General features: G+C 37.8%; 1 protein-coding gene across 1 annotated transcript; it reads left to right on the plus strand.

Moving 5' to 3' along the window:
* Positions 1-1,280: 1,280 nt before the first annotated feature.
* On the plus strand, positions 1,281-21,651 carry LOC111873931 (cubilin-like). Its single transcript, XM_023869041.2, has 6 exons — positions 1,281-1,368; positions 8,267-8,419; positions 10,284-10,409; positions 11,456-11,744; positions 12,635-12,780; positions 14,316-21,651. The coding sequence occupies exons 1-6, from the start codon at positions 1,281-1,283 to the stop codon at positions 14,426-14,428; spliced, it is 915 nt and encodes a 304-aa protein (XP_023724809.1). The 3' UTR covers positions 14,429-21,651.
* The last annotated feature ends 510 nt before the right edge of the window (positions 21,652-22,161 follow it).

Below are 22,161 nucleotides of genomic sequence, written 5' to 3' on the forward strand. Positions count from 1 at the left end.
TTCCAGACACTCGTGTACTCACACCGCTCACACCCAAGGTCGGGTGAGAGGAATCACCACAGGTGGTTCCCCTCCTCACGTGCGAGCGTCCGAAAGTCCAGAACCACACTGCAGGAGGAAGTGTCTCATACCGTTGGATTTCAGATTCTTACCACAACTATGAAGAGCAGGCCTACTGTTTTCAGGGATTTCACGCCGTATAGTCCGATAGAGGTTTAACGTTTCGAAGGAAGGGATTCAGGGACGAAGAGTAAGACTAGGAAGCAACCAGCAAGACGTAGAGAGAACTATGAGTAAGGACAGGGTGTTCTTAGTTTCCCTGATACTGCCTGTTTTCATGTCCACCTGGTTTCACCTCCTATTCCCCCCCCTTAGTGGACCTATGACACCTTCTTACTTGCAACCAGCCTGTAGAGCCTAACTGATTCATCACCCCTACACACTTGGACCCTGCAGCGGGAGATTGCATGTTTCTTTTCGAAATGTTAGTGTGCACCCATAAGACTACACAAGACAATAATTTCAGAAAGTTACCGCTGTAAACGAGGAGCCGGGATAGCGCAGTCTGTATAGCGACTGGTTACGGGCTGGACGACCGAGTGATCGGAGTTCGAGTCCCGGTAAGTTCAAGTAAGTTCTCCACGTCGTACAGATCGGTACTGGGATCAACCCAGCCTCCTATCCAATGGGTACCGGGGGCTCTTTACCAGGAAATAAAGCAGCAGGGCCGTGACGCTGGACACTCACCTCCAGCTACTGTCAAAGTCAAGAAAACGTGGATCTATACATCAACTCCCCCCTTCGTCTTAATGGCGCAGTGCTTGATTAGTTAAGCACAGGTACAACTTCACCTTTTACCACTGTAAACTACGCGTTACTTTTCCATTAACATTAAATTTCTAAATTCCTTGCCAACTGGAAGCCAAGTCGTTTATTGCCCGTTGGGCGTCGAAGTAAAACAGCACGGAACGTGTGTTCTTTATTATCGCAATCTTACACCATGGGACTGTTTCGATGGGCCTAGATTCCGTTAACCAAGCTCTCACATGTTCGGTCGCTCGGTCCAAGGATGAAGCAACAGACCGACCCACTTATCCTGAACTCTGTTACTATACATGCTCTGTATAGGTACACTGTGCAGATCCATTGGAGAGGAGAATGTTTTTATAAGCTTTTGAAAGAAAGTGAAGGCGAGGCACGGCAGCATTACTTCTTCCACCGCGATCTTCATTTGTTTTTGTTGCACCAGTGCTTCGCGGACGGAAGTTGCAACAAGACTCATGCTGAGGATATCGCTTGTTGTCATGCTCTGTGCTCTGAGAAGCTGCCCTGTCAGTGTGGGAGGCATCAAGCATCGTGACAATAACAGTGAGTATAAATAAGTACCTCACACGCCACGTAACAGCAGAATATGCTTCTCACAATAACTGTTATGGGGTCGGTCGCAAAGTGTTTCTTAAGTGTGTACAGAGTTTAACAGCTTGCGTGTGTTTATACACTGCTTTAACATTTATTGAAGCTCTTGCTTAACTTGTTGATGATGTAGTTGTTGCTGTTAACAACTTTTATGATAACTACTATCACTCTCAAATTTGGAGACCTCTTTGAAAATGAGCGCATAATATTGAAATGGACCTTAAATAAGCGTAACGCGTAAGAGTGAACTGAATTCAATTATCTCAATAAGGGTTCCAGCTGGGTCATCTATGACTACTATTGTTACCCTTATCACCATCGTCATCATCATCATCAATATCATCGAATGTAACATTTTAATTTGTCTGTTTACTTGAAAGACTTAAGTGTAGATGGAAGGATGACAATAAAAATGGATCTTATTGACACAAGGTATACAACTGTGGTCTGGCTAAATTGGCTCGGCGTATGATCTGGTGGCTGACTTCTGGGATGACGATAGTTTGACTACTGGTTACACAAAAGGGGGAAATTTCTTGATCAGATGGACAATTATCAAATTTTCAAAAGAGATTATTCTTCTTAAAGTTGTTGCCATTGTCGTCATCGTTGCTGTTGTTATTATTGTTGTTGTGTTCCTCCTTTTGTGTGTATAACGACGAAGACAGAGCTATGCTATCCGTCTCTATAACGTGTTACCTCCTGTGCAATGAATCTTCCAGTAATAACTGGCTGGAAAAACTGAATGTAACTGCATATCCGCTATTGCTCCTGTCAGTGCGTGACTAACAACAGTATGTCGTGTTATGAACACTTCTGTTTTTCCTTCATACCGAAAATGTAGGTTCCTGGAATTTGTATTTAATTTCTTTCCCAACTTCCGAAATACTTGGATGAAGATATCAGTTATTTGACATTCTTTTGTCTTTCCTGTAAGAATAATTTGCATTTTTAAAGTCGTGTAATTATACATCTTATTTACGTCTGTGAACAATTTATACTTAACTGTCAAGGACTCTCTGGAACGTTCTATAGCACATTATCCTACTCTCTCAGTTACGTCACTGTAAAAACAGTAATTTCGTCCACCATTCATAATATCACTAAACCCCCTTTTAATCTTTATTATATTTGTTGTAGCGCGCACTACTTAACCTTTCAATATATATTTCTCACAGTTCATTGTGGTACATATTAACCAAATATGTGGAGCAGATCCCTTAACAAGATGATAGTCGCTCCGGGCCAAGAATTCTCAAACTTTAACCAGAAGGTACCCTGCATTGTTCACATCAGCCCACTTTTGGACACTATCTAAAAAAATCCGCCAAAGTCCGAGGTCCTGCATAACATCCCGTAGTTTCCGGTGAGAGGGTTGTAGTCGCCTGCGCAACTCTTGTCTGTTATCCGCGACTACTTCTTCTATAACATACTCGTAAACTTAACTACGCTCTATGTATGAAGGACGTTCCCATCTTCCGCAATCGAAGGACACACCGTACCATGGTGACAAAGGACCCGCGTAATATGGGAGGGGTATAAATACGTCTTCAGATTATTATTTTTAACTTTTCTTCCACTTACACTTGGGTACTGGAAATGGAATTGCAAGTGAGAGGTTAGAAGGCGGTGGGGATGATGGTACACAAACACGAATGTCAGAATACGAGTGTATTACATGGAGACTTGAACGAACGGTTAGAAAAACAAAACATGAGAGGGTAAAACCTGAATATCAGTTAAAGTTCTTAGGGGGCTGCTCGTCCCCTGTGATAACTGCTACCTCCGTTAAAATAATTTTAATCACTTAATGCTTAAATTTCCTTTTGGGTTTGTTTGGATACGTTAAATATTGATTTCAAATTATTTAGGTGTATTAAAACTAACAAACCTCTTTTGTAGACTAGGCTGGACACTGGCCTTAATTTTACAACACAAACTGTAATAACCTTCACTGAATTACTGTAGCGCAAGCTCTTGTAAAATGACGCTGTTACTTCTCTTGTGTGGGTATGAAACTTTTACGACAATGCGGGAAGGATATTACTTACATAGTTTGAAAATAAAGTATCTAGGAAACTATATGGCTCTGGGAGAGATTTAAGTAAATTTCTTATTCCATGAATTTGATCTGCCATTATTTCTTTGTTCAGTGTAATTATAACGTGATATTGAAACTTTAAAACGTTTTAAATTTCGTCAAACTTTTTAATGGTTTACTAGCATCACTGTGATTTTCAATGCATTTTGGTGACGAAACATGAACATTCAAGTTACTTAGTTAACTTTATCGTTTTATTTCTAGACCAACCTCTTTACTATCGTGTATTAGAGATACGTAGGTAGCATACTCAGATAAGAGAGCAATTTGTGTTGTCTGTCACATTACTTACTTATTCATGGAGCTGAACACTTCTTGAGGAGCCGCCAATTCTGCAGTCACTCAAGAATTTCCCACCATATTATGGAACCCGAAGGATCATTACCGTGTTCACAAGAGCCCTCTACTGGTCCATATCATGAGCCAGATCAATCCACTCCATCCCATCATATCTCTCTAAGATCCATTTTAATATTGTCCACCTACCTAAGCTTTGGTCTTCACAGTGGTCTCTTTTCTTCTGGTTTTCCCACCAATGCACTCATTCCCCTTCGTGCTACATGCTCTGCCCACCTCATCCTCCTTGACTTGATCATTAAAATTATACTTGGAGAAGAGTACAAGTTATGAAGCTCCTCATTATGCAGTTTTCTCCAACCTCCTGTCACTTCATCTTCTTACCGTCCCCCCTCGTGTAACCTCTAGCCACACCGGTTGCTGTTACTCTTTACCTTCCTTCCTTTCTCTTGTTGTTCTCACCACTGCCGTCGTTGGTCGCGGAGCTTGCAGCTAGGTCGGCTTTAGCTGGCTCCACCGCTTCTCCAACTCCACCACTTCTCTTCACTATGGAAAGGGTATCCGGTCCGGGACTTGGACTGGATGGTTATGGGCGCCAGCAACTGTGGGTACAGCTGCGAAGTGAAGGGAAAAGGTGGACGGGGTGGGAGCTGATGATGATCGGGCTAGCAGTGGTTGGCGTGAGACTCTGGCTCAGGTCGTTTAGGGCCTTACTCCGACGAGGAGGAAAGAACACACGGGACACACAAACACTTGGCACCACTTAACTTTATTGACTTTTTTTAATCTGCGCGCCTCTGAGATACATTTCAGTGCGTTACTCTACTGTAATTCCACCCGTTGCTCGAACACTAATTTTACTTAACATACGAGTGAGACAGACAGACGCGTCCGGTCAGTTTAACCGTTCTTACGAGACTCCCCACAGGAACTCACTCTCCGTTTTTGAATATTCAGAGGTCCTGCCAAAATTTGAAGAAGGCCTCATTGTCATCTTCCAAATCTCCGGGTTGGCTGAATTTAGAAGGGGGAGGGGTTCGATAGATTTCTCATTCCTCCACTGGTCAGCTGTTTCGCGGCGAGAGTTGGGGTTCACACGCTCTCACCGTCTTTCTGACCCGGGGTGGATTGAGAGGGTTCAATCTAACGGTCTCCTAAGAGTAGGTCCGTGATGAATCAGGTGTTGGAAATTGGTCCCGTTCCTCTACTAATGAAATAATTCGCCGCTCCTTTCTAAAGGCAGGTTTTAACCTTTGGAGAGTTATGACCGTTAGAGGGCCACCTCTCTCTAGTGACAAAAGTTCTTTTCAATGTCTTTTGGACATATTTATCTTATTAGTACATATGGCGCTTTCTAAAAGTAGAGAGAGTGTCGGGCTGGTTTGGGTTTAGTCCGGGGATTGCGACCCGTCATAAACTTTACCATCCCGGAACTGCGAAAGGGTTCAGGTCCCGTTGGTTGGAGTGGGGTGTGAGGCATTGCCTCTGCTTTGATGTAGCGACAAGTACCGACACACGTGAACAAAACATTGTAGTCCTTTGCATTGTGCGGTTACAATCTCTCTTCGGCCCAAATACTCTCCTCAACACCCTGTTCTCAAACACCCTCAGTCTATGTTCCATCGTAGCATTACCGTTGTCAATATTTACGGTTGCAGAAGTTTTAAATAATCTTTTGGCATTAATCTCAGCATTATTCATAAGAGTGCAAAATCTCTTTGTCCTCCTGCTGCGTCTATGTTTATATCGAGAAACAGGGAGGAACAATATGGTAATTTCGTGACTACAGGAACAATGCTGACCGCACCTGGGAAGGTCTCTCTCTTTTAAATGAAGTTATGAATTATTTACTGATGACAATCTCCATGTCTAACGTCGTCCACGTTGCTCAACTCACAGAAAGCGCAAGAGTTACTTCCTTGACAAGGATTCAAAAAGACGAAGCGCTGCAACCGTAAGCCCTCAGACGCTGAGATTGTTTCTGCAAACTGTGACACGCATTTCCCTTATTTGCTTATCTCTTTCAGCCTTACTTTCTTCTTATTTTGTCTTTATTTAATGTTCCTTGTTCATTTCTTCTTGTTCCTTTAATCTTTCTTTGTTTTATTTATTTTCCTTTTCTATTTTCATCTTCTTTTGCTTCTTTCGTGTTTCTTCGTTTCTTATATCTGTTTTTCACCCGACCACTGTCGTCATAGGTTGGAAGATCCGGTAAACGGAGATTTGCTCTAGCTTAAAACATAATCAAGGATTTATACAGGTCTAAGAATAAAACTTTAGGTTGCGAGGTCCGACAATAAAGTTTGACTGTATGTTACGCTCGCCTACACGTTTGGCGTCACTTTTATATTCTGTAACCGCTCAGTGAGACTTCTAGCCGCACAAGTTGGTCGGCACTTATAACTCGCCACTTATAACCACCCTCTTAGTGCCCTTACGTTGGACTCCTCTTTCATCAGCCCGTTTCTCGTTGCTGTCTGGTTCAGGATAGTGTGTGGGATTACTCTGAATTTGAATTTGTATGGGCGCCAGTGGACTTTACTGAAATCCACGAATTTGGAACGGGGAAAACAAAGGTGGGGATATGGATAGGCGGGCGTTTGGGATTCCGACTGCTCAGACGGTAGGACGAGATCCTGCCTCAGGGCGACTTCTGGGCCTTGCTCACACAAGGAGAGAGAGAACACTTAAAACTCACACTTCACCAGCACTGTTGCTCTTTATTATAGACGTGAACTAGAATTACACCTTACAGGGCCGTAGCACTTTGAATTTGTGTACCGGACTCGGCCAACACCGATTTAACGTCCGGGAGGTTACTCGTGTTACTCACTAAGGCGGCTGACTCCAGTTACTCCCTTTTTGCTACTCACTCCTGTTATCCCCCTTTTGCGACTGACTCCTGTTACTCCCTTTAGACAACTGACTCCTGTTACTCCCATCTGATGACTGACTGCTCTGGAGAGGCAGAAGTCCTGACGGTTCCGGGAACGCCCGGTTTTCTCTCCTCTGAAATTTTGCTGATTGGCTGCACCTAAAATTTGGGTATTACTCTCATTGACATTCCGCCAATCCCTAACAAGATCCATGTTAATTTGGGCCTAAGTACAAGACGATCCTTCTGACAGCTCTCAAATAAATGAAGGTACGCTAACGATCGCTCGGTACGCCCCTCCGAAAATTATTGCGACTCGTATCTGTCAAGTCTCCAATTTTCAAAGACTCGCACCGTCGAAGTTAAGCATTGAAATTCCCAGAAAACACAGCGGGATACTTCCTGCTCCGTTCTGGGGGTTTCATGTGACCTGCAGCTTGCTTGTCCCTCAGAAAGACCAGACGTCGTCCTTGGCGTCTGCTGGTGCTGGGGTCAATTCTGTATCATCTTGTGTTAACAGTAATACAGTTCGTTTACATGTAGTACATTGTAGTTTAGAATGTAAATCAACAACATTGCTGAGGTTCCTGCATGGTGAGGTTACAAAAGTTCACGAACGGTGTGCTTGCCGTGGCAGCAGTGGACAGAAACCTCAGTATGGTTTGGTGACGTTGGCATATCATTGTTTCACAGCTGTGTTGTTGATGATCTATGGCAGTCTCTTTCTTAGTGGCGTCTATTATTGTCTGAGTGTGTTTTGGTGTGCCGTCGCGAGAGTGTCCGAGCTTGAATTAGAGCACCGACTGTGAGGGAGTTTTTAGCTAGTAAATAAGTAACTGTGCTGGAACACCCTCCCTATTCACCAGATCTCGCCCCCAATGGCTCTTTTTCTGTTCCCGAAGATAAAGCAAATATTGAAAGAAGGCATTTTGATGACACTGATGACATCAGGAGTAATACGACGACAGCTCTGAAGGCCATTCCACAAAACCAGTTCCAAAATCGTTTTGAACTGTGGACTAGGAGCTGATATCGGTGCACAGCTTCCAAAGGGGAGTACTTTGAAGGCGACCAAAAAATTTAGAAATAAGGCTGCACAGTTTTCGAAAACATACCGCCATATAAATCTTGAAGAGCTAAACTGAACAAAGTTCCTGTTGAAGAAAGTCGTCTTCTGGGTTTAGGCGCCGTGTATTCTTCGTTTTGGCCGACGTTTCGGAGGAACGTATCGCCTCCATCTTCAGAGCAGTTGAATGGCTTGGAATGCAGAGAGCAGTAGCTGTCGGCCAAAACGAAGAATACACGGCGCCTAAACCCAGAAGACGACTTTCTTCATAGTCATCGCCGTGAAAACCACAAAACTTACAAAGTTCATGTTGTTTGAGTCCCGCCTTGATAGTATAACGTGAGCTAGCGGTGCTGATATATAAAGGAATTTTCGGCAAATATGGACATTGTAATACGACGCAAGCATACTGCGTACTACATGTTCTACTCATATTCGTAACTAGGTCATAACGTACATAACGACAGAATAACAAGCAGTCACATTGATATATAAGGATTTTGAATTTCAGACACTCTTCAAAGTATTGGTTGTTACATCCGTCTGGAAGCACCAGAAGGGTTCTTGGACTCTCCCAACTACCCTGGCAGTTATCCTCCAGGATTTGACTGTTGTTATGACATTGCGAGGTCCTCATCCAGTCACTGCGGAGTGAAATTCTACGGTGTGTACAATAATTGCATATTTGTGATTTATACTTCTGCCATGACATCAACCCGCCTGCCTAAGTTGAAGGTGTAGATTGGAGAAAACAATTTTAAATATTTTCTGATTAATTTCATGGAATACAATATCAGGAATTAAATTTCAACACATTATAAACTACTTATACAGCACAACATATTCTGATTGCAACCAGGCGTTCATACATGCTACAGTCATACAATTTTTAAACTCTGTTGTCTGTTGAAATGAACTAAGTTCACCATCAACTAATAACTAATAACTAATAACTGAAGTTTAAGAAGTTGGTTTTTGTTTTATTGAACAGTTTAGGTGAATGGTAGAGAGTTTGAACGTACTGGGAAGCGTTCTATTTGGTATTAATCTTGGTCTATGAGATACATTCAGAATTACTTTAATCTTTCCAGATAAATTACAGAACAATATCTTATAATAAGAGTGAAGAATTGTGCTCCATAACTGAGCATAAAACACTTCTAGCTTCATACTTTAATGCCGTCTATCCAAAATACACGAGCTACATGAATCTTTTCTAATAATCATATAACTTACGTAACAGAGAGCATCCGTTAAAGCAACTCGCATTATCGATTGAACGCAACATGGCAGAACATCAATCAAATTATAAATTTCCGGAATAACATTAGATTTATTTATTTATTTTGGATTAATTACTTACTTACTATTAATTAACTCCATTTGTAGCTCGTCATACATCCAACCTGGCTTCCGATATTCTCCTCTCCACCTCTGTAGCGACATCACTTTTGAGGAACATATTTTAACCTGTACATAACCTCAAAAAGTCAAATCTAATGCACAGAGATTGTGTAAACGATCAAACCAATAAAACGATCGTCCTATACCAATCAACTAATTCGGAAATTCTACATTCGGTGGTTATCACATAACGTTACCGAAAATTGGAATGTAATATTTCACAGGGAAATAACATTATCACGTCCTTGAAGATGTAGAAAAGCCTGTTTTTAGCATATCCAAATACCCATCACCCTCTATTGCTTTTCTCACAGAAGAAAGTGGACCTATGATCTCTGTGCTCACGAGCCTCACAGTGCTCACCGCGCTCTGACCTTAGGAATTTTCTCTTAATGCTCGAGGTGTTGGTTTAGAACAGCGGCTCCCAGACTCCTTTAGTCTGAGGTTCCCTTAAAGTGGATAAAATCATTTAAGGGCTCCCGAACCAAAGAAATCAAATAAAATATTGTTTAGAAATTATTTCCTTTCGATATACTGTAACGTCTAATTAAATCGACATGATTTTATAGATCTATATTTTATCTAGGATAAAATCCATCATTTAGTTATGGGTCCAATTTTGATGGATCCGGAAGATTCTTCAAGGTCCATGCGAAGGAGGGGCTCACACTTTGGGAAAGGCCGGTTTATAGGACTAGAAATCTGCTATAAAAATGAATTGTTATTCGTACATCTCAATTTATTTTGTTGTTCTATCTTATACAATTAACTAACTAATTAATTTCATGGAGAGGAGTCCTTCTTGAGAAACTAACAGTCGCTCAGCTGTGCAAGAAATTTCCCATCTCTCATAGAGCCTGAATGTTCATTACCGCTTTCTCAAGAGCCCACGTCTCCTCCATATACTGAGCCAAATTAATCCAATCCACATCTGTTTCAATATCATTGCCCCACCTATGCCATTGTTTTCGGTTTTTCGCATACAATATATATGTACTTTTTGGAAACCGAATATCTACATTTTCTCTTTGGCCACGACATTTAAATTAGAATAACGCGTATGATTTTTGTTCTGAATTCAAGTTCTAAATGCAATAAGCTAATAGACATATTTTCTATCACAGCGGAACAGCTGACTATTGTACAGACATATGAAGATGGCGGTTTCTGTCAAACGGATTGGTTAGCTGTAGATTCATGTGTCCCTGAAGGGGGAAGCAGATTCTGTGGGAATCTCACCGGTTCGACATGTGAGTATGCATGTTTCAAGATAAAGTACAGTACAGTTTCTCTTGTTAATATTCTTGCTGGATCTGAAATATCACCTATTATATGAAATTGTTACGACATGGCTTACGTGATCACGCTTAAAGAGTACTAGAGGAAACTTTCTTCGCTCTCCTGTCTTTTCTTTAAAACAAGCTGCAACTGTAGAGTGGAACTGCTTATGCTTAACGACAATTTCGTGAATACACGTACATATTCCCACACTCCATCGCCTATTTTGCTTACTACAATGGCTCTGCACAATGGACGTTTTCAAAGACTGGCAAGCAATGAACGGTGGTGGACATAAATCTGTTATGCAGTACAAATAAACGACGGCCTTTGTGGTCTAGTGGTCAGAGTGGCTACAGATTCACAGATCCCGGGTTCGATTCCCGGCGCTACCAAATTTTCTGAGAAGTAGTGTGTCTGGAACGGGGTCCACTCAGCCTCGTGAGGATAATTGAGGAGATATTTCAAGGAAATAGCTGTTCCGGTCTAGAAAACCGAGATTAACGGCCGTGGGGATCTTGCGCTGACCACGCGACATCCTATATCCACAAACGTTGGCGCTAACTTCGCCGACAAGCGGCGGTCGCTCGGTCGGTATAGTTAGAAATTAGAAATATTCAATTTTTTAAATTTCCGAAAATATAGTAACTATGTGTGATTTTAAAAATTTAAAAATACCTATATATATAAAAACCTGGTGGCCTAAACATTAACACACAAATCCATTACCCAAAGAGTCATGACATGTAGTTATATCTATGTTTAAGGTTTTCTTTTTTGTTTAGTCTTGTGCAACGAACTATTAGGTGGCCTAGACGTTAGCATATAAGTCTAGTATCCAAAAATTACAGGTTCAATTCCAACTGTTACCCCTAATTTCAAAAACAAGAATGATGAATTTGTCCACAGAATGAAGAACTAGTCACCAAAATATGGTAGCAGAGCCGCATCCTAGACACTGTTTATCTCAGTTACTTCTATTGTTGCTCATCTTGAGTTAATCCTGTGATTGTTGCAGTTCAGTACTTGTTTCAACCAGGTTCCAGAGCACTACGCCTCATATTTCACAGTTCACTGCATAATCCAGACGACTGGCCTGATTCAGATATTAAGTACCGATATCGGTTAAGATATCGAATCCTGGATGACTGTGGAGGTCTCTTCCAGGAACCTATTGTTTCTGACATTCCTGGAGCAGCGGGCATGACCTGTTACACGCGGATTCCTGACAAGCGTGGGTCAGTCAACACTCCCTTCTATCCTGAATACTATCCTCCCAACCTGGACTGTGTCTATGAATTTATCAGGCAAGTGTTAACTGACATGAACTTCAAGAATGATTCTTAAATACTAATAACAAGCTTTTGTACTAAGAAGTTCAGAATACTGGACAAGTGTACATAAAATACAGATAATTTTTGCAGACCCTACTGAGTATATTCATTACAAGATTTTGAAACATGAAATTACACGACGTGGAATATTAAATGAATCTCAGAACCATGAGAATCATCAGGGGTGACTGAAGTAGTCATCACATATAAGTCAACAAGATTCATCAAATGAGGAGTAATTAGAAATATATCATCCAGTGATTATTACACTATAAATGATGTTCTAACGCTAAAATACTAACATTTTTATCTAACAGTATAGGTGATGTTGCATTACCAATAATCACTGCTCATAAATAAAAATATATAACAAGAAATGATACCAAAACTGTCCTAGATTTACAATAATAATTTTGTCAATATTTTTTATTTATTCTTGGCAAATAACTACCACCCAGCCCACTTCTTTTGGCTTATCAGAATAGCTGTAAAACCCTGGAAATTAATAATAGTGTTGTTATTCTGGAAAATACACGTATAATACCAGTAACAGAAACTCAGTGAAACATTTAAATACAGTACCTTTTAAAGCTGTACCTTAAAATTGCATCCCTCAAGCTAAAAAAGCTGAATGAAATAAAAATGATTGTAGGTGTATTATGTTAAAAATATAAATCCACTCTATTAGACACTGAAATGCAGTCTGCTGTTATGTAGTTACTCCAGTTCATAATGACTTTAGTTATTTGGAAATATTTCATCATCTTGTGGTCTATTTTGTCATGAATGATAATAGGACATATGATGAAACGTTAGCATGGCAAATAACTAACAGTTGTTGCTTGTTATATCTTCCGTTGCAGACCAAATCCTTTCATCTGTGGAATCAGAATGCGTTCCATGGAGTTCGAGCTGGAGCCATCGACATCAACGCCATTCGGACGTGCCTGTGCAGACTACCTACAAGCACCAGGCTGTGGCTTTCTGTGTGGTTCCATAAATTTTTCTTGTGAGTTCATTAATTCATCTACAGCCATAATAAAAATGCAGTGGTAAATGTATAAATGGCCTAAATATTTCATATAATGAAAAACTAGTTTTATTACTCTTACAAATTAAATTGCTGATTCAAATAATGAGTCTGTTTTTCATGCAGCATGTATGTATGGGTATGTTCAGTTTTACTGTTAATAGAAATATACAGATGGGGTAGAATAGAATAAAATGGAACACATAACTTCTGGTGCATACTGTTGATTTTGCACTATATGCTACTAAGGCTGGTCCAGGAGTAAATTCACAGAAAACTAAGTAAGCTTATATGTTCAGATACCATTGCCAGAGTGTGGCACAAAATCACCATATAAATACAAACTCTAAAGCCTAAGAATATGTGACAAAGTTCAAATATTTGAAGTGGCAGTAACAAATCAAAATTTCATTAACGAAGAAATTAAAACTAGATTAAATTCAAGAAATGCTTGCCACAACTCACTTCTAAATCATGTGCCCCCTTCTCCATTATCTAAACACATATAGATTAAAATATACAGAACTGTAATTTGACCTGCTGTTTTGTATGGGTATCAAATGTGGTCTCTCACATTAAGGGAGGAACATAGAATAAAGGTGTCTGAGAACAGCGTGCTGAGAAGAATATTCAGAATTTGCACACAATCAAATACCATTAGGATTATAAAACCAAGGAACATGAATTGAGAGGGCTTGTAGCATGCATGGGAGATCTGCAAAATGCATAAAGGGCGTCACTCAAAAACCTGAAGTGATGAGGCCACTTGGGGGACTTTGGCATACATGGGAATTTATATTACATTATTATTACCCTCTTTCTACACTCTTTTTATAGCTCATAATTTGACATGTTTTAGCCACAGTTTCTTTTATAAGACCCTATGCAGATTTTCTCCTACTGTTATGTATATAATTGATTTCAGCATCAGGAACAGGACAATATAGTTAATTTCATGTTACCCTACATTGATGACTAACTCTGTGGGATAAGATATTTGAATTTTATTTCAATTGAAAATTTTAAGTGACTCTACAAAAAGAAAAAGGAATGCATTCTTTGCACTTATGTTACCTACAGTTTCTGGCCCTCTCTATATATACTGGACTACAGAAAACACCATAGTATTGCTAGGTTGTAATCTAGAAAAAGTAATACTGCAGGGTTTAATGCATAAAACATAATAGAGCAGGTGGTCAAATTACAGAAGATCAGCTGTGAATATACTGTATTACTTTTAATATATGATGCACATTTTAACATCTCTTCTTGTTGAAGAACTCAGGTGTGTCTAAAATTCGAGGAGTGTGCACCTTTTTAATTTTTTCCCTTAAACCAACATTAAAAAACTCGATGATTCTGAAATTTGAGGGCATCTTATATTTGAAGCAATATGGAATTAATATACTTCTATGACTCCTAAAAATATGATCGGTTTAAACAAATGTTTGACTTCAGAGGTTGGGATCATCTTGGGTCCTGCTTGGTTCTTCACCTTATTTTTTTGTGTTTAGGGACATCTGTGTACCAACCAGGTGCCACAAGTCAGAGATTTCACTTTCATTCTGATGAGGCCAACAGTCATCAAGGATTTCTTATTGCATTTGAACAAGTTTACCACTGCTGATATAGAAGAATGAAACCAAATAGTATCCATTTGTACTAATAAAGATATAATTAGTTGAGGGCAAGTTAGACTAGCAGCACCCATCAATATTCATTCATACTACCAAGCAAATATGTGTGTAGTTCAGTTGTCCTATCCTTTGATATGTGGGGCTCTGTGAACCTTTCTTTGCCAATTATCAAGTTGCATTATGGGCAAATGTCCCACTCATCCTGTAACCATTCAAATATTAACCATAGTTCTTTCTGAATATGATATTAATACTGAATAAATGTACGTTCATAATTACAATTATGAAAAGTATGGAAAATCACTCAACTGCTAAAAATCAGCTTTCCAGTTCATTATTGGAATATATATGAAATATTTCCTTTCTTATGCAGACAAATGAAACCAATGCAGATAGGTAATACCTGAAAATCACAATACTGAACAGTATTATACAGTACATAAGCAAGAAGTTCAAAAGCAAACAAATTTTATAAAGAACTTAAAAACCAAAGACATGCACTACCATTGACAAGTGGACAATGCTTAAAAAATTGTTGACATGTCTATGGCCTGTCGCCATAAAACAAAATGTCATGGGCTGCTTCCAATAGTTCATTACTTACTGCAGTCAAACCAGAAGGTAATCATTGATTTTGAACAACTTTTACATTATTATTTTTCATTCTACAAAAAATGTCATTAATGGAAGTTCCAAATTTTTCAAGGACAAAAGAAATATGAAATTCGAGAATCCTATACTATTTGAATTTAACTCTAGGTGGCATACCCCACACGATATAGCCGAGACCTAATTTTCCAGCATACATCTTTGTTGCTGAGGATTAACGTATTTGACTTCAGCTTCTTTTGCTACAGATGGAAGAAGTTTGCTACAGAGAAAAATTGTCATCTCTGTAAAGGAAGATACATTTATTTTTAAAAGGGGTTCTGCAATAATGTTTTTATTACTATGAATGTGCCAGATGTCTTGTAAAATACAGCTTAAAAGACAAAATTGCTTTTTATGGATATTCAGATATTTAAATATTATATTCTGAACCAAAATGTTTCATATGAATATAAATATTCATACACATTTGAGTGATAAAGAAAGAGAAACTTTATAAAGTGAAATCTAGCAGTTTGTGTATTGGGCTTTCATAGTTCTTGCTACACAAGAATACACAGTTATAGATATTTTCATGGTGAAAAGTTTGAAATGAATAGTGTTGCCATTTTATTATTATTATTTCAAAATTGCATTCATTAAATAGATAAGTTACATAGAGATATGTTATAACTGGTTGCTATAAGAATTTGACATTTATATTAGCCTACTTTCCTAAAGTTGGCTTATGCAATCTCCATGCTGTCTGTGTATTTGCGAATCCCTCCCACATTAATTTTTGAATGCCTAAACCAATCTTTATGAAACTTGGTATATATATCATGGCATCTGAGTTTATCTCAATGGCATACTTCATTAATCCCTCCCATCAGTCTGTGAGTATGTATGTGTACCCCTTCTATCATTGCTAGACAGGGCTCAGTAAAGTGTATCCCTCTTTTCGTCGTGAGGCAATGGTTTGGTAAACACGTTAGTACAGCAACAAATACATGCAACAATAGAAGAACTGTTGGACGCATATGTCTGAGGGTCTGTACATCCCTTTATTGTTGTTAGGTAACAGCTCCATAAAGATGTTCCCGCGGCAAAGAAGAATTGTTGGAGGCATCATTTTCGATGAAGTTCATATTGAACGAAAAGAAAATAGGCTTCTTCCCGGAACTTCTTGTTAAATAATGACGTTGCTATCATCTTGCCACTTTTACCATATTCTAATTAGGTCAGTCTGCCTGCATGAGTAATAACATCATATGGCTAGATTAGGATGAATATTAATTATATAATGCAGCTTTCTATTCATTTTCTCAAATTTAAAACATCTCTGATGTCTTCAATTCTTCTGGTTGGCAATGAATGGAAGAACATGGAATGGAAGTCCCTATTTACATATGTCTTCCCGGATTCCTGAAGTGTTATTGCGCAGAATAAATTTCTGCATCTGCCACAGCTCTAAACCATTCATTCTGTGCAACCCTTAGAATTTTTCAGGAACCTGAAAAAGAAATGCATAGATAGAGAAAAAAGTAAAAATAGTCAAAATAATTCAAATATACTTTAATTCTAACTTTATTGTTAAAAAAAGGCTGTCAACTGGAGGATAACTGTATGGACCTCATTTGAAAGATAATTCTATAAAGAACTTAATTCCTTTGAATAGGATGTCACGAACTGTTGAACCAATTGCTTGGTGCACTCTAATACGTACTGCAGTAGCTTCAGTGATGTGTTTTCAATCCTTCATTTAAAATGTTACTTGAGAATACAATAATTTATATTATTTTTGGAAACAGTAATTTATTCATCTAGAAGAAGAGAATAAGAACTCAAAATCTAGAAGAAATAACGTTTACAGTTCGCAACACTTGGTCTCATAGTGCAAGTGTTCAGCTAAATTTTTTCTAGTTATGTAAGAATTGTAGTAAAATTTACTGTTACACACGTCAATGAAATGTTCATATGAGATACATTCATAGGAACTAAATATTAGATTATTTTATGTGTGAATTATAGACCAATGGATTACTACCTATATATATAGACAACATTTTGTTGCTACAATCCAAAATATTTCTTCTTTATACTGGCATCACTGTCATCGAGCAATCTGTAAGAAAGAGATTATACTGTGTGCATTCTTGTGTGGGATCAGTGTGAAACCACATCACAAATATAGAGCAGACAGAAATGGTGGTTGAAACGGAAAACATCAGAAATTTCAATTACACTGTGGGCTTCCATAATGAAACTTTCTGGTAGTTTGTTTTACCTGATGGGGTAGAATATGATTCACAATATTCTATTACAAGACATGCTTCTCAGCTCCTGGTAACTTCACCATTGTAAGATCTTCGTGAACAAAGGTGCAGTCATCCTTCAACCCCAACATTATACCCACATTAATATAGTACAATGTTGCACTCCTGAATTTACAGTACTTTCAGTGTCCAAATTTCTCAGAATGCTTGTTTTCCTCACTGTTTGAAGTGAATGTTGAGACAGTACCTCTCAACTGCTTCCCCTTACTCTCTTCAAATTCAACATGCATAATCATCCCTTCATCTTATTTTATGCTACATAACATAATTATATGCAGTTCATATGATAACATTACATAACCTATGAATATATAATTCATTAATCATAATATCAAAACCAAGTATAACTTCAAAATATTATAATGTTCAGAATTACACCAAACATAGAAGTGACATGTTCCTCCAAAACTTCAGACTTTCTCTAGCAACATGGTATTACAACTAAGAAGAATGGACTCTTAAACTTAAATATTATAAAGCTGTCACAAATCTAAAGGAATATTAACTGCCTCATCCCTCTGCATGTGGTTTTTGTCTGACATGCTCTTCCTTGCATTTGTCCCCATGGGACAAGGCTTAAAATCTTACACATTTAGAACCGGTTAAATTACACTATACTTACTATATGTTCTATAATTATAAGTATTATATCAAGAAAATTACTATACACAGATATTTCACATTCTTCATTAACTACCCATAAATATAACATATACATACAGAAATTAGCCATATGTAAAGAAAATATACACATATATAAACATATGGTGCTGCATACAGAATTTACATTCAGACACATGATTATAGTTTGTAAAACATTTCTTAATAATACATACAAAATCATCATTACAGTTGGTGACGTTCAAGAGGAATTATTTCAGTACTTCTAATTGTTTACTCTTGGTAGATAAACTTTTAATTTTGATTTGGAAGGGGAGTTTGTTTTACAGTTTTATTCCAGCATAGCAGAATTCTTCAGCAGCTTCATATAAGTTATAGCAAATGAGTTTGTATATAGAGTTAAAGTTATGATGAAAGATAATTACCTGAATAAGAGTTACTGTTATCCTGCACAACTTCCATTAAGCTTTGTGTAACTACATTTTCTTCATAACATCTGGTTATACTGCCACAGGTCAAAAGCAGGTTGAAGGTTTGGAGTGAATATACTCTCTCTTCAGAAAGATGTTCCTGGTGATTTACAAAAATACTGACAAAATATTACAAAACTGCCTTTGAAAAATGACATGTTAATTTCCCTGGATTACTGTAACTCCCTGTGTATCAGTCCACTCAATATTAATTATTGTAAAATTCTGTATACTTAGATATTAACATAGAACAATTCTAGTCATTTTAAGCTATAAATTTTCATGAATATAATATTACTATAATATATAGGAATGGTATTTAAAAATAAGAGCTTCAATCATTATGAGGAGTTTCTTGAAATATCTTTTACACACTATGAAGCATACATATATAATATTACATTTGATTTAATGCATATAAAAACAGGGATATAATACCAGGTTTGGACATGTTTTCATTCCTAGATTTTGTTAACAAGATTACTTTACACAGAAACAAACCTGACCCAAATGGCAGACACTATTCTATAGCGTTACCACAACCTGAACTAAATATACAAACATGTGAACAGTACTGAAATTCTGACCAACCATGAGTGGATGGATGAACAAAAGGCTGAATCTTGATGTGTTATCTAAAACTTCATTCAGCAAATTATACAGTGAACAAGATATATGCAAAAATGTTGTACTTAAAACATGATAAAATTGCATTTATTAGACTGCTTCATCTATAACTTGGAATTCTGTAAAACTTGTTCTGCATAGCAGTCTTCAAACATATTTTCATTTAAGCACTGTATATTTTTCTCAAATTTGTTTTAGACTTTCATGTCTTATAATGTACAAATGTCTTCTTGATCCATCCACACCACATAAATTGGTAATTATAGTCAGTTACATGTAAAACACTTGTAAACTTTTAAAGATTACTCAGAAAGTTTTGAGACTTAGATGCACCACAAACATAAAAATTCCTTGCAATTTGCATACATTTTTAGAGCAGGATTTGTTCAAATGAAAAATATGTATCATGGACATTCATCATATGTCTTGTAATAAAAGCAATTACAACCCATGATATGGTTTTGTTATATTTCAATATCAAAGTCATGATTCACCACAGTTAGTCTGTTTGTAGTCTCAAAATATTTCTTTGATTAATTACCCTTCAATATACCAGGTATGGGGATTTAAAAAATTGGTCACATTGTAAAACATAAATGCGCCTTTAGTTAACATTAATGGTAAAACAGCAGCTTGACACAAATACTGACATCTTTATCCATATATTTCATTAATATGCTGTTCTGAGAAGTGTTATGCATGTGATCTGAAGCTTTCACAGTGGCTGAAATTAATTAAATCCTCTGAGGCTATCAGCTATGTCAGTTGGTTAAAAATGACCAATGTTTTAAGAGACCATCTTCATGACTCAACTCACTAGTGCACAAGTGGCTTATGCCCGGTTCTGATAATGGGTTATGGGCTGGTATGCATATGGAATGTCATATCAGATCCTTGTGATGGGGACAGTGATGGTCCCTGAAGCAGTCACTTTTTAATAACTGACATAACTGACAACATGAGAGGATTTCATTAGTTGCATGTATGGTTTCTCAATCCTGTCTTGTTCAAGAAATGTTCAAATACATCTTGCTCGTGACATTAAGGTTGAAGCTTTATTATGTTTCATAAGAATTAATTTAATTTAATTAAATCTTACACAAAGTTCAATTATACTTTCATCTGGAGAAAACTGAGAGTAGGCTCTGAAAAATATATTAAAAAAAAGTCTCCAAACCCTTCATTCAGTAGCATTCTATCCAAAACAGTTTCATTGTGGGGGCTGCCTTATTGTATTTCCTTCTCATAATATCTAACCCCATGAAGCAGAGTCCTCAGAACCTTACAGCAGCTCAGGTAATAAAAGAATTCCATGCCTTTTATGGAGCCTGAAGGTTTATTACTGTGTTCACATGAGCCAGCCATGGGTTCACTTCTCTTCCTTACTATGCTCATACAGTATTAATTTCTTCATTAAGCCTCTGCTGCAAGGATGTACAAAATTTTCACATGTGGCATACTGATAGTACACAGAAGATTGAGACCAATTTGATGTTTCTGAACCCATTTGCATAAATTTCAGTCATATTACTTTAATTAAATTGATTATAACTATACTCATTAAGGACAGTTTCAAACTATTTACCATTAATTTTTACAACACTATTTAACTACTTATGCCCATTATTTACACAATACTGTAGTAATAAGTCTGATTTCATTGCTAGTATCAGCAAATTATTGCATCAACTTGTATTGTTCTGCACTCTGATATCCATTGGAGATTTATTTATGAGCATGACTGCAGGTCTCAAGAGAGGAACAGTCAATGATGAAGGTCTCAGGATGAAATGCTGGTTTCCCTTCTCACAGCACAAGTCTATGTCTGTTCTGTGGGTAGCACTGGAACCAGATTTTGGGATGCTAGAACTCTTGTACGAGACAATTCAAGTACATGGAGTGGTGACCCTGCCTTATGTGAGCTCCATGTCACACTGGCCCAGTGGGTAATACTTGGCATACTTGATAAGGACCCTCCCCAGGATTACATGGCAGGTAGACATGACTTGTTAGCCATAATAGACAGTCTAAGGGTAAGAAAGCCTGAAGAAAAAACCCTGATTCTCCATGATTGCAAGACTGCAACAAGTTGGTAACCTGCTCAAGCAAAAAAGAATTATTCATAATCCTCAAAGGTTCAAATCCCAGAGCCTGTGGACAGAACAGATCAGCAAGCTGAATCATTGCAGATATTTCCCCACATGCCAGGAACATCAATTTTTTATTTTATTTAATAAGTTAAATTTATTTGACTTGAGGACATTTGCCTACAAACAGCAGGTTCAGTAATGTTATTTCATAAGAACTTGATAATATTGGTACTTACGAAACAGTACCAGTAGTTCAACATGAACTATTATATCTTACTTATAACCTGTGTTAAAGTTCCCAATTGCAGAAAATAATTAAAACATTTGTATTTCAGTAAGTCTGCAAATGGCAGAAAAAATTTTTAGGTACATTTCTTATTGAATTAGGTTCTCACTGCCATAAATATGAACTTCTTTTGGCTTGTTTTGGACTTCATCCATCGTCTGGTATGTAAAAGACAAAAGACTGCAACGTTTCAGAGACTGGATCTGTCTCCGTCTTCAGGTGGGTAGGGGAGGATAAACGTACTCAGTTGGGCCCAGTAGAAAGAGCTAGTCTCAATCACTGGACAAACCCCGGTAGTCCAAAACAAGCCAAAAGAAGTACACTATACACCATCGTCAGAATCCTTTCAAGTCTAACATAAATATGAAGGTCACTATCTTCCAGGATGGTATGTCATGTGGTGTGGTCGAAATGTACTGATGTTTTTGAGGAGCTTCTCAGCTCCACTTTCAGCATATAAGATTATTCATATCTTGAAGCTGAAGATAGCAGGTGCCTCTAAATTTTATTACTTTCTTATTAGATTGCATTTTGCCACTAACCAATTTTCGGATACAATTACTGATTTTTAAATACAACCAATTTCTATTAGCACAAAGAGAATGTAATGTACGAATAGTTGATCAACATCTAAATCACAGAAGAGAATAATTACATAGGTCTTTAAAACATACCTTGGCAAAAACCCAAGAGTAATAACAAAAT

The sequence above is a fragment of the Cryptotermes secundus genome, unplaced genomic scaffold (assembly GCF_002891405.2).
Source record: "Cryptotermes secundus unplaced genomic scaffold, Csec_1.0 scaffold639, whole genome shotgun sequence".
NCBI classification, from domain to species: domain Eukaryota; kingdom Metazoa; phylum Arthropoda; class Insecta; order Blattodea; family Kalotermitidae; genus Cryptotermes; species Cryptotermes secundus.

Coding starts and splice junctions, on each gene's coding strand:
- LOC111873931 (XM_023869041.2), top strand. CDS start 1,281: ATGCTGAGGATATCGCTTGTTGTCATGCTCTGTGCTCTGAGAAGCTGC. Junction 10,410..11,455: donor GAATCTCACCGGTTCGACAT/GTGAGTATGCAT, acceptor TGATTGTTGCAG/TTCAGTACTTGTTTCAACCA. Junction 12,781..14,315: donor TGGTTCCATAAATTTTTCTT/GTGAGTTCATTA, acceptor TTTTGTGTTTAG/GGACATCTGTGTACCAACCA.